Source organism: Copadichromis virginalis, linkage group LG7, assembly GCF_057382275.1.
Source record: "Copadichromis virginalis isolate Kocher_CV1m ecotype Utaka linkage group LG7, C_Virginalis_male_GT1.1, whole genome shotgun sequence".
NCBI lineage: Eukaryota > Metazoa > Chordata > Actinopteri > Cichliformes > Cichlidae > Copadichromis > Copadichromis virginalis.
The window spans coordinates 45457448-45478078 of NC_140624.1; the positions used below are offsets into that span (position 1 = coordinate 45457448).

Below are 20631 nucleotides of genomic sequence, written 5' to 3' on the forward strand. Positions count from 1 at the left end.
GATTTCACCGATTGTGAAATTTAGGCCATCTGGCAGATGTCAACAACTGAAGCATCAAAACATTAATAACTCCTCAAATGGATCACACCGAGTCTCTCTGTTTGCTGTTTGTTTTATCAGAGGCGAAATGAAGGTTTGCTCCTGTAAACATGTGCTTCAAAAGACTAGGTAGTTATCTCGCCTGCAGGCATCTGCAGCAATAATCTGCCGTTCCTCTTTTGTGGAGTGGACATGAGAGACTGAAACAGGGATCATCTTTCCCGGGATGCAAAATCTATTGTTTACAATTTTATAGAACTGATTATGATTAAAAACCACAAACGTGACTACAGATGTATGCAGTTTTAATACAATTAAAGTTGCTATAATGCAAAGTAATTATGTTTTCACACATAATCCCTAATTAAAAAGGTTTACCCTTTGGAGTGGTGTACAGTAAGAAAAAAATAACCATAAGGCACTTGTATCTTTTAACTCAACACAATACTTACCACAACATGCAAAGAGTACAATTTTTAAAAGCACAGGATGGCTTTTATGCACACAAGTAGGCCAACTTTGGCATTCAAACCTAATTTCTTATCTTCCACTGAATAATTCAATGTAGTCTATCAGGGAAGACCACCATTTAGAAATACACACACATTAAGTTATTTTTAAAAAGTTTTTAGATGTATGCTGATTTTAAGAATTATCAAGGCCAGTTTAAAAGTTAAACAAATACTAAAATCACATTTTAATGTGACCTAACATCTTCTGCTGCAATAAATCAGCACTACTGTATTGCATGAATACTTAAATATTTAAAATATTTGTCAGTAAAGCTGAAAAACAGTCTTTGCTCTGTCCTCTAGTGAACCAGGAAAGACAAGTCCCAGCTACAAAGAGCAGCTAACACAGAGGTACACCAAGAAGGGTGGAATGCCCAGAAATATTTTGCATATTGTCTGCAAATGTGATTTAGTAAACAGGCTTGTAGATAATCTGACCAGCCAGCAGTCTGCGCCTCAGCTCCTTCCACAGCAGGCTCCTCTCTCTCTGGGATCTCTTCATGATCCCGCGGTTCTCTTGAGCACGGCGGGACAGGTAGGGGATTACTTCATTGACAGGGCCGTATGGAACGTATTTGTAGACTGGAAAACCTGCTTGGCCTGTTTTCAGATAAGAGAAGGAGATTCAGTGTTCACAGTCACCACCATGTGTGAATATGGTGTATAACAGCATGCAGTCGATACATTCTGCTTATAATACAAGAATACATTAAGTTAACAATCGCGAATGAAGTGAACAAACAGAGGGTACCAAGTTGTATTCACACATGCACTGAAGTCCTGAGCTTTCCAGACAACACCTGACAGAGGTGCATGTGGGAACACAAATGACTCGTGTAGTCAGACTGGACATTAAACGGTCTTTAAGTTCACAATCTACGTGATGTCCAACTGTGCCTGTTTCACAATAGTTGAAGTAAGAGTCCTGTGAAATCATGCAAGACCCCAGTTTAAACCAGAATATTTCAAGTTGTGAGCACACAGATGAGCCAAAGTCCTGTTGTGTGCTCGACTGTTCCGCTAACCAACGTAGGGGGAGGTATGGGGAGTGTTAATGTTCAGTGAAAAAAGGTGAAGTAACGAATGGTGCGGAAGAAACTATAAATCAAATTCCTAATAAATCACTTTTAAATTGCAATAAAACGAATAAATTGAGGTTCTGCAGACACTTGACCACTAACAATCATGGGACAATGTAGGATCAAGTGAATAAGGCCCTAGTCACACTGGCTTAGAGACCATCCCCCCGACTGATTGTGAGTGAAAGCTGGAGGCTGGAGGAAAATAAATGCTACAAGCCGAGCCACACAGGTCTAGAGTGCAGTCAGTGACATTCGTTATTTGCCTGAAAGTGAAGGACTTGTCTAAAAATACTGGCCAGCTGTTTTCCGAGCTGAAGTGAAACCATCGTAAAGTAAAATAAAAGCTTTACCTTTTGAAAACTTTTACTTTGAAGGCGAACCTTTTACATTTTTGCTAGGCTTTTAACTACCACTCGGCTACTAGTTGGAGAGTTTTAGTAGACATAAATAAAAACCACAGGCAATCCAAGCAATTAGTGGAAGCTTTTTAGTGCAGCACCTTTTTTTTGCAACCAGTTTTACCCAGTGCATGAGCAACAAGCAGTTTAATTTGAGCCTGAGAGTGTTAAGTGACACCGAGGTCTGACTCCTCTTTTAGTGAGTTTCTCAGATATAGATATCTCCTTTGTATTGAGGGATTAATCATCTGCAAAATCAAACAAATGACTTAAACAGCAACAGTCTAAAAATATAAAGTTGAAGCAGCTGTTAAAGAACCTGGATGATAAATGTTATGTTGTGTTTGTACAATGATTAATATCATTCACAGGAATAAGAGTAGCATTAAACTTCTCCTCAGACTACTATGACAGGACAAGCGTGACATTTTCTAACACTAAGTGAAGGGCACTGGCAACACAAAGTGTTTGCTGTCAACATGACCTCAGACAAGGTCAGTGACTGCCTGGATATCGTAGCATTGACATCACTGGGAACAACACTTCAGTGGTACGTCTTTGACCACATGACCACACGCCTACATGACATGTGCCTCGGTGATTTCGCAGCATGCAGTTTACTTTAGTGCTGAGTGTAACATACCTAGTGGGAAGCTGATCTGGTCACACATCCCCAGCAGCTGTCCAAAGTAAACTTTATTCTCAGTGGGTGACAGGCCCATTTCATTCATCCTGGAAAAAAAACAAAAAAAAAAACAGAGAAACACATTTTAAAGGACTGTTACATAATCAGATGTGGAACATACTATCCCACCACTCTCTGTTAACCCTACAGCTGCTTTGGAGGCTTTACAAGGAATATTTCACTTTGAGCAGTTATACAAGTATGAGTTCAGACTGTTAGGGTTAATCCTTCAGAAATGAAAGCTTTAGGGTATTTGTACATGCTCAAACTAAATCTGAGTTTTGTCTCTGCACATGTAAAGTGCTCAAGGACAAAACGTACTTATCGAGGGTGAACTTCACTGTGTCCTCATTGTGAGTTGCAACCATGACATTTGCTTTCCTGCTGTGTTCAATCTCCTCCAGCACATACTCCAAACACCTAAACAAACAGTGGAACAGATGGTTAGGATTTATGCAATTTCTAGCAGAATCACCAAGCGGCTTGATAAAAATTCAAGACTTACTTATGATACATCCTGTTAGTGGCCTCATAGTCTGGGTTTATTGGATCCTCATATCCAATTTCCTTCGCCCTGGCTCTCTCTTGGTACATGTAGGCTCCGCGAACGAGTTTGGCACCAAAGTACCAACCCTCCCGCCGAGACAGCTCAACATCCAAGGTCACGTTGTCGTAGGCTTCCTAAATGCCGTTAACAACACAAACTTAAAAGGGCATCCAAACCTAGCATAAAATAACCACAATTATGCTAATTGTAACATCGGTAGATGCAAAATTGCATGATTAATGTGCACAAAATATCTTTTGTTTTTTTAATATATATAAAAAGCCATATCATTTAAGGAAAAAATGTGGAGAGCTCTTAACTTGTAGTTATATCTTCCTCATCACTACAATCACAAGAAAAGTGTCATAATTATCAGATCCTGTTTGTTCTCTTTACACTGCACATAAAGTTTAGAGTTCAGATGAAGATTGTGGTGATCACTTTCAGCACTCTCTGTGGTCAGGTGCCACTATCTGTGTAGGTTCTCAGTCATCCAGGTCATGGTAGTGCAATAAGCTTGGAAAGAAAAGTATTTCTCAGACCTTGTTTCATGTGATGAGGCACATGATTAATAATCTTAAACGACAACCCACACTAGGGATTATACAACTGGCACTCTCCACCATTTGGTTTTAGGAATGAAGAAGCCGCTTGGATGAGAGATAAAACATTTTCATGAAGTACAAACATTTTTCTGGTGGTACCTCGGTCCAGGCTAAGGACTCAAGGAAATTATGTATTTCTGAGGTTGTGGAGCTGTTGAAGTTGTTCCCACTGGACTTAAGATCTGTAGACACTGCTTAAGACCCAGTTTACAGATTTTGATCTTGGATGCTGAGATATAAATACATTTCACCTCCTTACTTATGGACAGATTATTGAGGGAGAAACTGGCAGTAGTATTGGCAGATTTGGGACTAATTTTTGTGTAATAAACAAACTGATGTGCCACAGTTTGGAAAGCACTCTGGCAAAGAAACTTCCTGTTTCTTATAAAACATTGCTTTAACTAATAAAGCATTGTTAAAGCATATTTAAAGAAATACTGCAAAATAAAAACACTATCGGTATACTCTGTGTGCTTCGATAGGTTAGTAAGTAGCAACAATCATCACGACACACACTAGTTTATCAGTCGAGTTCAGCTTCATTGAGAAAACTGCAGTTTCACCTTGAGGTAACACTGGTAGGTGTTGAAAATGACTGGCTTTTCTCTGTTGAATTTCCTCTGCATTTCCAGGGTCAGGCGACTGATAGCTGGTTGGAAGTACGTCTGCTCGGCATCCACCATTAGCCTCACCCCGTTCTCTACAGCATGCTGGAGTGCACAAAAACAATTAGAGAGTAAAATATGAAGCACCATATAAAACCGTGTCCTATCCCTATATTGTTGCCCACACTATTTGCAGGTACAGGTTGCTTAGTGTCCTCACCTTGGCCAGAATATCCACTCTCTGCAGCATTCTCTTCATCTGCCTCTCTTCTTCTTCGGTAAATATATTCAGCAAAGGCTCCAGATGGCCGGTCTATGCAACCAAAACAAAAAGATATTAATCGACTTTATGATTAATATAAAGCCGTAAATTTTATCTCCATGTGACTGGCAGGAAAGAGTTCAACATCGGTGCCAGAAACGTTTCCTATATTTGTCAGCTTCCCTCAATTATACTGGCTACATGGCCAATGCGAAATGAGCACTTCCCAAAACAAGTCCCAAAACATGCTATTCTAATGCATTAAAATGTTTTTGCTTGTGGTGGGAAGGCATAATGTTCCCCCAGGTTGGCAATTTAACTTGTTGCCACAAAGCAATAAAGACTTTATGACAAGGTGAGAAACACAGCTGTTGCTGTTGTTGGCACTTCATTTTTCTAGTTTTATTCCTCATTTTAAATCGTTTATTACACCATAAATTTAATAACATAGCTATAGATAAATCATAAATTAGAAAAGCCATGTACAAGAAGCATTTTATCTACTTTAAAAGTTCATAATAATTAACAGAAAAAGGTAGTCATCTTTTTCATTGGCCTTTAAAAGCCTCCAAAGTTTGGATTTGTTGGCTTTATAAGCTTCTAAAATGTGGAAGGTAATGCTGTGACACAGTGAAAATGGAGAGATAAGACAACAAGTGACCAAAGGAGGCCACAACTGAGAAGAAATAACAAGATTAATAGCAGAACAAGTACAAAAAAGGGAGAGACATTTGATTGTCGAACACAGTTGTATTTCTGTTATCAACAGTAGACATAAAATAGCATAGATTACCTTTACTAAGTTCATATTATCTTAACTGTAACTAACTTGATGCTCTCCTAAAATCCCACCGCAGATTCTTTGCAGTTGGCCTGAATTAAACAGCCGATTCTCTTTTTAGTAAGGCCAGTAAAGGTTTTGAACAAAAGGTAGTAGGGAAGGCATTAAGGCAAAGGGTGTTTTATGTTTGCGTTCAGTCAAGCATGATAATTTTTTCCACTTCAGTGGAAATGGCTGAACAAACATGGAGTGCCTGGTAACAGCTTATCTGTGTATTGCACAGGGAATAAGAAACAGCGAAGAGATGAAGCAATACCTGTGATCATTCAAACCAAACAGCTGAAATCCAGTCGTTTTTTCTCCCACCTCCAAACCACTAAAACGTCATGTGATGATGACTCACCTGAAGGTTTGGCACCATAAGCAGATTTGAAATCTTTGTTGTGTCGTTTATTAAACTGTTCCAGTCCAACAGATCAATTGTTCTAGAAGTAAGACATGAGAATATAAAGCCAAAAGAGAAAAAGCTGAATAAAGGTAAAACTAGAAATAACTTGGATGAAGAATTAGTAAGGTGCAGTTAAAGGAGATTAATTGTAAACAAATGAGTGACTGTCCTACCCAGACAGGCCCAGCTTCTCTCCAGTAAACCAATTCTCTATGTCATCTTTGGCTCCAACACCCAGCTCAGTCAAACTTTCCTACAATGAGAGTACACCTCAGTTCATTATTGAGAACCATAAAGGTTGGAACACCTTAAAAATAACTAAAAAAAAAATGACATGAAGACATCATTTGAGCATAAACTTGCATATCACCTTGAGCTGCTCCAGCTCCAGTTTCTGTTCTAAAACCGTCATTTGAGATTTTCCCTGTTGCGCCGACAGGAAGTTAAAAAACCGTCTCCATTTAACCAGGACTTCGGAAAACTGGAGCTGTTTGAACAGAGGGCAACATATTAATTATCAAGTAACAGCAGTAGTTTTATCCGAGGGTTTGTAATGGGGTTAACTGACCACAAGAGTAGTTTGTTTACAGACAAAAATCAAACAGTTTAACTATCTTTTAATCTTTGACACTGAGATGTAAAAACTACTTTTTTTACTGATCAAAACTTTGAAGTGATCAAGTAAAAAGAAAACGATTTCCTCCTGTAGTCAGACTAGTTCTTCTGCTACATTTCTTTGCTAAATTAAGGTCATTTAAGATTTAAGTCTAAACCCTGCGACACTACGTTTCAGTTAACAATGAATGAATGAAAAACGTTAATCTTACAAGGAACTGTGGACGACCCAGTGCAGTCATTTTGATAGCAGAAAATCCATCATTAGAAGCTCCACCTGAGAGGAAACAACAAACCTCATGTCACTTTTTTTTTATTAGATTTTTTTCTTTAAATAAATAATCTACTTCGTTAAATTACTTTTTAAGTATTTATGTTTTACACTATTAAAATGAACCCAAACTGTGCTTGACCAGCAGTTGTACTACTTACCAGAAGCTTTAATGCAGTTTATGAATGTCTCCATTTGCATATCACATTTGGCCTCATCTGCATAGAAGTAAGTTCGTGCACTGATAACTCCCCCGCGCCTGTCTCCAAACTGACGATGGGCCTTGTACTTCTTCTCACGATGATCCGCACCTGAAGTGAGACGCAACTTTAGTGGCTTGTTGCATGAATAAAAACCCTCAAGTTCACCAAGATTTTGATATCCCGACGATTAATAATCAATTCACATACAAAGGAGATTTAGAGCCTAAACAACACATCATTACTATGCAACTATAATGGTCTATCAAAGGTATCCAGTGCATATTTTGTCCTATATGTGCAAATAAGAACAAGATTTTTGAGGGAATTTAGGATTGTTGTTATTATTATTATATAGCTCATGGGTGGAGCACATGTAGCAGTGGAGCATCACAGATATAGAGAATGCAGTGCAGAGAAAAGTGGTGTCTTCTTGATAACTTGCTAAAAAATTTGTGAAATAGATTCTGAAAACCTGGCTGACCAATAACCAATAACCATTTCCCTTGCTCATAATGCCTGTATGTACCCAAGCTCTTCCTTAACAGGTGGCCCAATCTGAACGAAAGTTTGCATGAACATCGTCACACATGCAACAATTAATAACAACTATATGTATTTTAAAAAATGCCTTAATAAAATGATAAATTTGTTCAAGTTACCAATAAATATTTAATTAGGAATTTGAACTACTCATAGGGCTAGACAATGTAATTCTAACACACACACATACTTACATATAAAAATAATATTGACCAGAAGATTAGAAATTAGAAATCATGATTTCTTTACTCTTGCATCAGTGACTGCCCCCAAAGAAGTCAGCTTTATTCGGGACCTAGATAGCATGCAAGATACCTCTTGCATAAAATCCTGGAGGTGCATGTGTTTTATTTTTAAGCTTTGCAGATGATGTAACTGTAATAGAGACAAATGTGTTTGTGAAAACCGAGGGAGGAAAAGGAGGCAGTGGAAAATCCAGGATGGTCATTGGAGAGCTCCGACGAATCCGAGAGCCCTGAAGTAACACGATGGCTATAATGCTGCCTTAACTGATTGCATTTGATTTAAGAGGAGCAGTTTTACTGCTATCATTTATCCTACAACGTGAATGGATTTTCATCAGAAGGAATTCCATCCTAAAGGGGGGCATTTTTTTAAGTTTGTTACAATTACTGAGAGCACAATAGATATCAAAAACAAGCTTTACTTTATTCATTTAAAACTAGCCACTCTGGTTGCAAATCAATGTGCATGTAACACATTAGCACTTTTAATTCAGCTCCCACAAAGACTGATTTGAAGTAAGTATAAAATAAGTTTGTCTCAGAGTGATTGCCAACAGGTAAATGATACACAAACACATTAAATATCAACCCCTTAAACACTACCCAGCTTCACCCCGCAGTGTCTGTTGAACTTGACATTTCAGCCCCCACAAGATCCAGTTATAACCAGTAACATCCTGACTAGACTACGTGGATGCATAACTATGCATACTAAACCACCGAACAGCTGAAGCAGCTGACTAGTCAGCAGCTCAGCCTTGTCAGCTTACTCCACGGCAGCCCATATGGAAAAGATATATATAAATCTTATAAAGTTTGTATCTGTCTTGTGTGAAACTTGTATGAAAAGCATATAAGTGTGAAAACAGATATGAGATCCCTTGAAAAATTATATAATGAAACTTGTATGTTTTGGATACTTACTAAAACAATGTATGAAAGTAATGCGAAAGTGGCCACTTTCATGAGTAAATCATGTAAGCCTTATATGATTTACTCATGAAAGTGGCCACTTTCATGAGTAATCACATATAAGTTTTTACTATTTCTTTTCCGTATGGGAGTTCTTTAGTCAGAGACGTATGCAAAATAAAATAAAAAATAAAATAAAGTTTGTTAGTTTTGTTTTTTACTGACACACATACCTGGACTTTCTTTCTCTGCCTCAGAAACACATGAACTGTAAAAAAAAAAAATTGTCATTAGAACAGTAAAAAAAAAAATAAGGCAACAGAAAATTTGTCTCATCTTTGTTTCTTTCAGTCAGATCAATAGCAACTTTTATAACACAGCATACTAACAGTAATAAGACAATGAATAGCGGAAAGTCTGAAAAGTTTCAAAAAGACAGATGACATGATGATAAAAAGCACTGTTTCGTTCTTTTAACAGTCACAATGAAATCTTATGCAACCGTGACAATGACCTGCTTTTCAAGTTATGTTGCGACGTGAGAGACGCATTGGGGAACAAAGGCAAATAGCCAAGGTGAACTAAAACTAAACTAAAAACTAAAACTTGATTTGAAAGAACATTTTAGTTAACCAAAATAAAAATCAAAACTAGATTTTTGATTGATTTTTTAAATTAACTAACAGATTTTTTTTTAGAACTTGTAAAAAAAAAAAAAAAGTACAGAGGAAATATCCTTAGTGTTAGCATCTGTTAGTTAGCATGATGAGGCATCATTGGTCTTTATCAGAAAAAGCAGTTTAGTTCCTCCTGTGTCTGTTTGTGTGTGTTGGGATAGTCCTAAGTAGAGCACTGTGGGTATTTTAAATCACAGAATATTGTGTAACACTTTCTAGTGTGCCTCAATGTGCCTCCTGAAAGCAACTCTCATGGCAACCCATGAGGCCTTTCAATGATGCCCATCCCATCTCTGAAAAACTGGCTCAACCAATCAGAGCAGGGAGGCCTGTCTTAGCGAGCCAATAGAGGACAAGCACTGTTGAACTGCCTGAGAATAACACAAACAAATTAGGTTTTGATTATAAAGCATTACATGTTATGACTGCCACTGCTTTGATAAAAAGCCTAACAGAAGCCGTCTGTGAGGTGATAAGATAAGAGGACACTGATATCAAAGTGCAGCCCAGAGGAATAGTTTTGACACTCAAGTAGGACACATAACTTGAACTTAAGTGATAATTTCCAGAGGGACAACTTAGTACAGAGACACAGGCAATGGTTAACCAAGAGCATTTCAAATATCACAACTACATTTTTTCATATGTGCATATGGTTAGTTAATGTGCCGAAGAGAAGAGGCAAAATGAGAGGAGAGGCTCTAAAACATGAGCTATATGCATGGAGACATAGACCTAAATACTTCTGTGGAAACTAACAGTCAAATTACTCATTTAATTCACTATTAAAGATATCAATACAAATCAGGTAATACACGTACTACAGTTTCTCAGTCTTTTAATGAACTTGTTGTACTAACACTGCTAAAATATCCATTACTGTGATTTTTTTTCAGTCCTGGAGCTGCTCTTCTAGTGTGCGGCTCCTATTACAGCCACACATGGAGACAAGTAATGGAGAGGACCTCTCTTCCACAGTTTTCTGATTTCTCTGGGTTTTTATGATGTGGTGCAGTTACACACTTGTGATGACACCATGTGATGTTGTGCCATACAAAATAAACTTGACTCAGCTGGCTTTTATGGATTTAGTGAGCTGAACAATCCTGGGTATGCAGCTCACTAAATCTCATCTGACACACACATATATCAAGGTTTATCTTATCTCTTATCTTATATGGCATTTGCAAAGTTGTGCGCACCACAGTCCTTAAGGAGAAATCAGCCTACGTGTGTATTTGCTACTCACTCCATCTCCTTCTTCTCCGCTTCCTCTTGTGTCAGGTCTTCTTCCACGCTGTAGTCCAAAACTGCCCCCACACCAAAGGCCTCATTTTTCCGAATTAACGGTTTGATGGAGTTGTGGTCTTCCCCTGCCACAAACTGCCCATAGAAGGTCATCTTCATCAGCTTCTCAAACATCCACTGTCCAAGCAGCTTCCTGCTCAGATCCATCAGCTGAAAACATGACAGGGACAAGAAAAACAACAGGTTACTCTGCCTGAGTGGTTTACAGCCCCTTTTTCATTTTCACCTCGGCGAGTCAAAAGCGGAAACACATTCATAGCGCGCCAACGCGGAGAGTTCATTGAGCTTTGGTAAAGCGGTGCACCGGTTTGGTGCTGATCTGAACGCACGTGTGTGTAGGGTTAACAGAGGATCGGGCCGATCAGTCCCGTCAACTCACCTCTTTGTTCTTGTCAACCAGGATGTCAAACGTACACAGCTTGAAGACCAACAGACTCCGGAGCAGCTCAATATTACCTTTGCTCTTATAGGCTTCCTGTGTGTTTTCGAAGTCGATGTGGGTTTTACTCAGCGGAGCTTTGGTAGCTTTTCTAGACTGGCTGATGAGTTCAACTGGCGCAGCCTCTACCACGGTGCAGCCATTCGTCTTCTGCTGCTGCTGCTGCTCCTTCTCTTCTCGAGTTTTGGTGGATGCGACTGTTGAGCGGCATCTCGCAGGCGAAATCCGCAGTTTTCGGATGCTGCCGGAGTTTGCCCTGACCAAGGGTGCTACAAACTTAGTGTACGACATGCCTTCTTCGCCTTTCTGAGCGGCAGCTGCACGCAGAGTGAGACCGGCAGACTTCTTTGCCGATTGGATATTTGGAGTGTTGCGTAATGAGCGCGCTCTGGTATGTCAGAATCGGGAGGTGGCGCCCTGCCTCACTTGTTACATCACGTCCCCGATAGGCATCACGCAAGAACCACGGGCCTCATTCCAGTGAAAAACCTGAAAAACTCCCCCGTCGTGTAGTAGGAGAAGCAGATGGTTTAAGAGAAGCAGGAGGCCTTATACTGAGGGTAATAGTTATTTGATCCAGTTTGTGAACAGTCCCTCATTATTTGGCCATTTGATTTTAATGCAGAGAGACAGAATATAAAGCAAAAATCCAGAAAAAAAAGACATTACATAAAAGTTGATTTGCATGTCATTCAGCGAAGAAGTATTTGATCGCCTACAACCCAGTCAGGATTTTGGTTCCCACAGATTGTTTGTGTGTCCAATGGGGCCGAGATTACAGTCAGTCAATCAATTGTAGCTACTCAATTCAATTTATTTTATTCATTTATTGGTGGTGGTCAGAGGGCCCGGTGGCGCCAGTGTCCGGCCTCTGTCAGTGCGCCCCAGGGCAGCTGTGTGACTACAATGTAGCTTGCCATTGCCTGTGTGTGAATGGGTGGATGACTGAATGTAGTGTAAAGCGCTATACAAATGCAGGCCATTTACATGGGAGGAGCTTGTTAATCATCTGAAGGCAGTTGTGACCATGGTAATACTGATAACACTCTACGCTGTATGGTACCAGCAAGGTCCCCCTGCAGAACAAGGCACATGTGCAGGCTAGTGAACATCTTAAGGAGTCAGAGAAGGCTTGGGAGAAAGTGCTGCGGTCAGATGAAACCGAACTTAACTCAGCCCACTGTGTGTGGAGGAAGAGAAAGTATGACCCACAATCAAGGATCGAGGTGGAAACATACTGTTTTTCTGCTAAGGATTACAGGATGACTTTGCTGCATGGAGGGGGCCACTGGAGGGGCGGGCATGTACCATAAAATCTTACATGAAAAGAAAGGGGGGGGGGGGGGGTAGCCAGCCTAAATCCTGTAGAAAATCTTTGACGCTGAAGCTTCAAGTTGCAAACACCTGCCAAGAAACCTAAATGTTTCTGTAAAGAGAAGTCAACCAAAATTCCTCCTGAGATGTGTGCAGATGTGGTGACCAGCTATAAGAAACGCTTTATCTCCTTGCTTAGCAACACCACCAGGTACTTGTGTTTTCTTGAAGATCAAATACTTATTTCACTCTATGATGTGCAAATCAGTTTATAGCTTTTATGTAATGTGAAAATTTTTCTAGATTTTAAGTTGATATTCTCGCTCTCTCTATTAAAATTAAATTAATAATGAACTTTTAATTCAGAGGATAGAAATGAGAACTAGTTTGTGTTACAAAATAAAGCAGTCAGTGTTCTCAATTTTAGTCCCTCTCAGTTTCGTATAAAAGCTTATTTGTTTTTTGTTTTTTTTGGTCATCTCAAAACTTGACTTTATAACTCAAAATTAAGGTTAGGGGAAAAATTGATTATTTTATTTTCCTTTTCTTGTTTGTTTGTTTGTTTGTTTGTTTGTTTTAGTAAGTCTCAGACCAACTATAAAGTCAAGTGCATATTCACATATATATATTTTTTCTGCCACTCTTGACTTCCTGTGTACTACCACAACTCCTGTCTTGGCACTCTATCATATATTTCCTCTAGGTCCACAAAGACACCCCGCACGTGTTCTTCTAATCTTCTCTCTACTGCTCCAACAACCCTCTCAAAGCAAACATTATTGTAATGCTCGGCTGCTGCTCACTGATCGTCACCACAACTTCTCCCAGCAGCAGGGGGCAGCAATGATGTAACAGTGGCTACTGTCTGCCGGAAATGAAAAGCTGTAGAAGAAGAACGCAGCCATCTCCCGTAAATGTGCTAACTTACGCGGAAGCAGCAGAGTGTGCTAACTGGTTGCATTAATTCTACAAACAGGCACATTTACCTGCTCTAAAAGGTAATCAGAGACATTTATTAATTTAAGTTTGTTTTTTTACCATATGCATTTATTATGCGCTCTCTGAAAGCGATAAATATTAGCAAATTGTAGCCGACCCAGAGTCTTTTTAGCCTGACTCGCTGATCGACCTTACGTTACCAACAAAGGGACTGCGCTGGTTTCGCAATTGCTGGTGTGCAAATTATAAGCTAGGGGTTAGTTTCTAGATATAAAGGTCAAGTTGAATGGGTCGACTCCAGAGGCCGTGTTACAAGACTTAAAAAAACAAAAGAAAGAAAGGAAAATACCTGAACTGCTTTTAATGTAAGCAACCCCTCGTTTACAGCCGCCTGTTGCTAACAATAGCTATGACTACTTTAGCAGTAGCCACTGTGATATTTTAGGGCAAAGCCAAATTTGAATGGCTGGAACGAATCTGGACTGTAGTGTCTAAGCGGTAATGCTAACCAGGAGCTCTCGAATTTTAGATTAAATTGAGGTCAGATCGCAGTTGTTCAGCTATGGGACGTTAAACAGGTTTGGTAGGTTCAGCAACTGCTCGATTAAACGGGGTTTTCAAGGCCCCGGAAACGCCTTCAAGTCCAGGTAAACGTATAGGGTACGGAAAACACCTGTTAGCAGCTGTATGACAGCCACCAAAACACCGTTTTTATGAATATTACATTTTGTTTCAATATGCTGGGTTTGTATATAAATTTTATGCGGCAGCTTTTAAAATCACCAGCCTGAGTTTACAGAAAAATGTAATAGTAGTGTCAGTCTGGAATAATGCACATTGGACGGCGACAGTCTCATGATAATATTGCGATTTTTCAAAGTAATTTTGTAATAATTATGTTTGTGATAGTATGGGCAAAAATACAGCACTTATTGGTGTAAAAGCAACAATCTGAATTTTTAGCCTTTTTCCAGTGAGCTGCCGTCATAGATCGCGGACTACATGATTCAAACTGTGTGTCTATTGCCACAAGGTGCCAGCAGCAGCACTGCAATAGACTAGTTGTTACACAGTATATGTCAAATGTAAGACCAACAGCCGGTGGCGTGGTGCTTTCCTGAGAAAGTTGAAGTGAAAAGATAGCATAACTGCTCATCAGGACCCTTTGGAGTGTTGTAACCTAATAAAATAGAAACGGAGCTTTTTAACTAGTTTCATCCACCATTTATTTTGCATGTCATATGGAGTGCAACTAGTGAGTGCTCTATATGTGTCTTTATCACCTACCTTCATAGCATGGTTGTAGTCGCTGAGCTGCATTAAGCTGGAACAGTTTTCTTATGCGTTTTCCATATTGTTGTGCTGCTTTGGAGGTCTGCCCTCCCAACTAAGCGTCAAACAATTTTCATATTATTGGCTCCCTTTTTTTACAAGTAGAAATATAAGAAAGTGTTGCGCTGCCCATCATTTCTTTATATTTTGCTTTGAGCTAGACTTCCTTGTAATTTTTAAAGTGGTCTTGAGAAATAGTCCTCCAGGTTTTCTGAAAGTCAGTGTTTTTCTTTGAATAGTGTTATGTCTATGGATAACAATACACTTAACAAAGAAGCAGTTTAAAATTGTATTTTTGACACTGTATTATATCAGCATGTCATTAAAACACAGGTGTTCCTATTTCTTTTGTTGAATTCATGAAAAACACCAACAATAACACAGTTTGACAGACATGAAATAGTATCTAGGCACCAACAAAGTGATTACCAAAGAGCTCTTAGTTGAAATTTGTGCATGGTGTTCAGTGTGTCCATTTAAAAAAGAGAGGAAACTGGAGGGCCAAAGAAGTGGCAAATCTTACCCCCACCAAATATGTATATATATATCTACAGGATCTGAAGGTCATGTCTTGAAGAAATCCATCCACCAAAGAACTGTGTCAGACCTGAAAGATACATCTGGACCTTCAGGTGATCTATGTACTGTTCACTGAAGGTTCAACAGAAATGGTCTCAGTGGAAGGATGGCTGTAAGAAGCCATTCTTATACAGGGGGAAAGAGAAAGGGGAGAAAGAGTTTGAGGTATGTCAAATTACACAAGGACTGGATTAAAAATCAGTAGCAACAGGTCTTCTGGAGCGAGGAATCCAAATTTGAAGTTTTTGGTTGAAAGGAGGATGTCACAGTACATCAACAGTAAGTGTCTGTAGCCATCTGTAAAACATAGTGGAGGCTCTGTCATGGTTTGCAGCTGTATTTCAGCCAGTGGTGTTGGCTGGAGTTCTTTGAAAAATTTGTGAAATGATAAACACAGAAAATAACGTAAAATCAGAAAACAGCTGATTGTTAGCGGCTTCATTTTTGAGCATGACACTGATAACAAACACACTGCCAATGCAGTAAAAACATACCTGGACAGAAAAACACAGTGGCCTCTCCAGAGCCTGGACTTCAACATTATTGAAGAAGTATGGGATCATCTTCACAGAGAATGGAATAAATAGCAGCCAACATCCAAAGAAGAGCTTTGAATGTCCTTCAAGAAGCCTAGAGAACTATTCCTGAAGACTACTTTAAGAAAACATCCCTCAGAGAGTTCAGGCTGTGTTCAAGGATCAAGTTGGTCATAACAAATATTGACTTTCAAGGTCATTAGAATTCTACAGACATTTTTGCCTTGTATACGGTTTTTAAATTTCCATTTAGGTTGGCACATATTTCCTATTTTCCAAGGAAAAATATAAAGACATTTTTTAAAAGGTTTTGCAAAATACATTTTTTTAGTACACACAGAATTGCATGCTAGCTTAATCCACATAAAACAAAACAAAAAGGTTAAAGGCATAGAAAATATTGTTTTTGCAGTAAAAAGCAGAGTAGAAAAACACGTAAGCATCAGTTCATTTACCGTTTACACACAGGTAATTGTTAGTACCTTTTTACATTTTTTCCCACAGTATGCTTATAATCTCACTTTAAAGAGAACAGATCTGTAATCACTGAAATGGTTGGACATTCATTACACTGTGTTTTTAAAGTTTTCAGGCTTGGATCCGAAGTCCTGTGCCATTTTTTTTTTCCTTGAGCCCATCATTTACTTCTATCACGGCTTCATCCCTTCTTTAAAGCTTTATTCTTGTGTAAATTAAGGAATTGTCTGCGGATGGACTAAGTTTTGGATTGGGACTAGGAATATGATTAAGGACCACTTCCACAGCTATTTGTGAAAGCAAGAAGTGATCTCTAAAAGTCTGCAGGTGCCCCCCTTCTTTTGTGTCAGCAGTGTCGCCTACTCAGCCAACATGTCTGATGGCCGGATCTATGTGGGGAATCTTCCCATGGATGTCCAGGAGAGAGACATTGAGGATCTCTTCTACAAATATGGAAAAATTCGTGAAATAGAATTGAAGAACAATAGAGGCACTATCCCTTTTGCCTTCGTCCGATTTGAAGACCCACGGTGAGTTTTGCGGATGGTTTTTGGCAACTCGAATCACACTCCTCCTTGTTGGACACCATAAATTTTGTGGTATATCGTCTCCAGTGACTGCCGGCAGGGAATGGATGGAGACAAGATATCCAACCTTTGTCCGCTAGGCGTACTTTGGTAAGGAGTTCTTTGCTCTCTTCTCTTAGGGATGCAGATGATGCGGTCTATGGAAGGAATGGATATGGATATGGGGACTCCAAGCTGCGTGTGGAGTATCCCCGTTCTAAACCTGGCCCAATGGGAGGTGGTGGAGGAGCACCTAGAGGAAGATTTGGACCCCCAACTCGAAGATCTGAATTCCGGGTCATAGTGTCTGGTAGGTGGACGCCATGAGTCGTAGCCAATTAATAGTACTCTCTCATTCGGTACGGCCTGGAAATCAAGGGGACTGGTAGGAAAGTGGACATAGGAGTCTTAGGCAGATAACTTTCTCCCATTCGCATGCCGGACTGGAGAACAAGGGGACTGGTAGCTGGACGTCATGAGTCGTAGGCAGATCATTCTCTCTTTCTCATGGCGGACTGGAGGACAAGGGGACTAGTTGAGGACGTCATGAGTCATAGGCAGATATGTTTCTCTCTCTCATGGCGGATTGGAAGTCAAAGGGACTAAGTGGATGAGGTCATGAAAATCAAAACAGTAAAGTGAAACCGGTCATGTTGGCTGAGTAACCCCAAACACCAGCTATAGTGATGGTAGGTGTCATTTTGTCATTGTGTATCATTAATTATGTTATGTGCTTTGTCAAATGTTTCTGTAGTTCACCTAAAACACTGGGTGGAGAAGTGGGTGGACTTATCAGTCAGGAGACTTGAAAAAGTCAATTAGTTTTTTCCTACTGGTTATAAGGATGATTGACCATCTCAGTATTTTCAACTGTGGGTTTGGCATTAATAAGTAACTGCTGTGCATGGAAAGTGTTAATGATTAAAGACAGTGTAAATTAACACTTGGTGCTGAATAGGTAACACCTTAGACAGACCACAAATCCAGGTCTTAGCTTTATAGTGTTTTAACATTAACCAGGTTGTGTCATTCCTGGCATTTTTAGCAATTTAAAGGCAGGGGAAATGCAAAGTCTTCCACTTCTCCATCTTCTTTAGGTTTCAAGAGGTGTAAAGGTCAGACTGTATAAAAATAATGAATTAAAGAAAGAGTTGCACTTTGGAGAAATAATGAAACCCTTTCCTGCTAAGATTTTAGGTTTAAAGTGTCAGGTAAATTTAAGCAGGGAAGTATATTTTGTCCACACCATCATTTAGTCTTTTCCTGTTCCAGGACTGCCACCATCTGGAAGCTGGCAGGATCTGAAGGATCACATGCGGGAAGCAGGAGATGTCTGTTTTGCAGATGTGCAGCGTGACGGAGAGGGTGTAGTGGAATTTCTCCGTAGAGAGGACATGGAGTATGCACTGCGTAGATTGGATGGGACAGAGTTCCGTTCACATCAGGTTAGTGTTAGTGATGGTGAGATTTAATCGTTCCTCTGATGATAAACTGCAGCTGATGTCGTGTAATTCTTTCGTTATTTCTTGTTAGGGGGAGACTGCTTATATCCGTGTGTATGAGGAAAGAGGTACTCCCAACTGGGATCGATCACGATCCCGTTCCAGATCCAGAGGTCGCTATTCTCCTTACTATAACAGAAGATCTCCCCCTGCGCGCTACCAGTCGCCCCCACGCCATGCTATGTCACGGCATAGCCCACCTCCGAGAAGACACCTTCCGCCACACCACAGCCCACCACCTCGTCATTATCGGTAGAAAGTCGCATCATTTAGAGGAATTGGATGATTATTTTTTGTGGTTTGTTTTTGTAATTCTACATTTTATTTTTTTTTGTTTTTGTTTTGTTTTTTAAAAACCTCAGGCCTCCTCATAGCACACACCATTTTTATTTCTTGATTAAAAACATTCCATGGTCAGGAACCCCTGAACAACCTGCTCCTCCCCACAGTCTTGTTTTTAGGGGGAGTTTTTTTGTTTGTTAAACACCCATACGTTATCCGGAAACAGAATTATGTGTTAACTTTTTGTGAGATAACCATTTGACCATTATGTAACATATTGGAGGTTTCTTTTATAAAGAAATTCGGGAGTGCGATGTCAAACATTTAAAACAAAGTACACATTTCTGCAGTCCTGCTTCTTGAATTGACGTAATTTTATTTTTCATGTGTCACATCTTAGTAGCTTTAAGTATGAAAGGGTGCGTTTTCTGTTTGGCCAAACCAAGAACCCATAAAACTAATCAGTATAGTAAAATTAGTGAACCCTTTTAGTGTAACACGTTGACTGTGAGACTTAATTGTCCTTTGGGTTTGTTTTCGGGTTTTTCTTTGTACGTGTAGGCCGCTGACCGAGGTGGTCTAAATGTAGATTATAATTTGTATGCATCTCTATCGTTTTTGGGGTTTTTTTTCTTTACCAATAAAATGCAAACTTTTACTGTGACAGTTTCTTTTCCATTTTTTTTCTGTACTTAAAGTGAAGACATTTCCCTTCTTTAATCTGCAGTAATAATTTATATAGAAAAAAAAATGTGGAGTAGATTCCAAGAAATCAACAGTTCAAAGTTGAAAAATTGTCTATTCAGCTTCTGCCCAAACTAGAATAATGAACTGGATAACATGAAAAAGACACAAAGGACAACTATTCCTTTTTTCTTGCGGTTTTATTCCCAGTCACATCTATGCCAGTAGTCTATTTGCTTAGTCGATTAGTTAGGGTGATAACCTTTGAATAACCTTTAAATAAAGAAAACGTATGCAATAATATGATTATTCCTGAGGTTACTTTATTAGACCTGTGCTTCCAATGACTAAATCAATGCTGATATTGAAATAGTTTGGTTTAATGGAGCACGCTGGACCTCTAACGCAGCTTGCTCTTGAATGCTTTGCTTCTTATATTGATTTTTATGCTGATTTTTTTCCCTTTTTTCCGTGTGAGCTTACCTGCGATAACTTCTGGACACTTGTAGATCATTAGGACTAGAGTGTTCTTAACAGAAACAGCAACATTTTATGGTTACCTTGTCCTCAGCGCTCCGTGTGTCTGTGGCCTAGACACAGCTGAAGCCTGATTACAGTGTCTGGGCACCGAGCAGCCTCAATAGCCTGGAAAGGTGCTAACCGCTAGGCTAACTAGCAACAAGATGCCTTCCCTCTCCACAGATGACTACCACAGCCTCCTGCAGAAGATTGCAGTACTGGAGACAAAAATTCATCGCTTAGAAGTAAACGTGGAGGTAAATGGACTGTGTGGAAATGAAACAACCTTGCCTTTGATTCAAAACAATGGCGATGAGCAAGCTAGTACACAGCTAAGGAGCACAGATAACATGACCAAGAAAGTAGACTCTGTGCATTATTATAAATCCTCAAGTGATAATCCCCCCTTAGACTGTCTTGGTGCAAAACCAAGACATAAATCATGTCTCCTGGAAGGGGGAGGACGTATCACAGGCAGGGCACAGCGAGCTGAAATCTCTGAAACCGACTGGCCTTCACTTCCTACGAGACAGAGAAGCTCTTCTACCCCTGTATACGGGAGGAAACAGGACTGGACAACCGTGAATAGGAAGGTTAACAACAAACCTCCAAAACAACTGAATGTGAAACTGCAGAACAGATTTGCTCCACTATCAAAGGACCCTGGATCTATATCGGACAACCATCCATCTAAAAGCAGCGAAATAAGGTCTGAAAATCTGTT

At 39.6% G+C, this 20631-nt stretch overlaps 2 protein-coding genes across 6 annotated transcripts; one reads left to right on the top strand and one right to left on the bottom strand.

The window, feature by feature from the left end:
• Positions 1–327: 327 nt before the first annotated feature.
• Positions 328–11539, bottom strand: prodha (proline dehydrogenase (oxidase) 1a). Its single transcript, XM_085463688.1, has 14 exons — positions 11118–11539; positions 10680–10888; positions 8987–9021; positions 7015–7164; positions 6795–6859; positions 6338–6454; positions 6141–6220; positions 5923–6004; positions 4697–4789; positions 4435–4581; positions 3222–3397; positions 3038–3136; positions 2675–2763; positions 328–1151 (listed from the first exon to the last, which is right to left on the bottom strand). The coding sequence occupies exons 1-14, from the start codon at positions 11466–11468 to the stop codon at positions 961–963; spliced, it is 1884 nt and encodes a 627-aa protein (XP_085319814.1). The 5' UTR covers positions 11469–11539; the 3' UTR covers positions 328–960.
• Positions 11540–12580: 1041 nt separating this feature from the next.
• Positions 12581–19368, top strand: srsf9 (serine and arginine rich splicing factor 9). Of its 5 annotated transcripts, XM_085463693.1 has the most exons (7): positions 12581–12702; positions 13195–13489; positions 15317–15394; positions 16708–16884; positions 17061–17230; positions 18193–18365; positions 18454–19368. In XM_085463693.1, the coding sequence occupies exons 4-7, from the start codon at positions 16727–16729 to the stop codon at positions 18676–18678; spliced, it is 726 nt and encodes a 241-aa protein (XP_085319819.1). In that variant the 5' UTR covers positions 12581–12702; positions 13195–13489; positions 15317–15394; positions 16708–16726; the 3' UTR covers positions 18679–19368. The 5 variants fall into 5 exon arrangements, with proteins under 5 accessions (XP_085319819.1, XP_085319817.1, XP_085319818.1 ...); XM_085463691.1 differs by lacking the exon at positions 15317–15394 and having other exon boundaries at positions 16682–16884; XM_085463692.1 differs by lacking the exon at positions 15317–15394 and having other exon boundaries at positions 16705–16884.
• Positions 19369–20631: the final 1263 nt, after the last annotated feature.

Excerpts from the sequence above, each read along its gene's own strand:
- prodha (XM_085463688.1), bottom strand. The coding sequence starts at position 11,468 with ATGTCGTACACTAAGTTTGTAGCACCCTTGGTCAGGGCAAACTCCGGC. Across the intron at positions 6,005-6,140 it reads GAGAAGCTGGGCCTGTCTGG|AACAATTGATCTGTTGGACT; the intron begins GTAGGACAGTCA and ends TCTTACTTCTAG. Across the intron at positions 3,398-4,434 it reads CCTACCAGTGTTACCTCAAG|GAAGCCTACGACAACGTGAC; the intron begins GTGAAACTGCAG and ends AACGGCATTTAG.
- srsf9 (XM_085463693.1), top strand. The coding sequence starts at position 16,727 with ATGTCTGATGGCCGGATCTATGTGGGGAATCTTCCCATGGATGTCCAG. Across the intron at positions 16,885-17,060 it reads GTCCGATTTGAAGACCCACG|GGATGCAGATGATGCGGTCT; the intron begins GTGAGTTTTGCG and ends CTCTTCTCTTAG. Across the intron at positions 18,366-18,453 it reads CAGAGTTCCGTTCACATCAG|GGGGAGACTGCTTATATCCG; the intron begins GTTAGTGTTAGT and ends ATTTCTTGTTAG.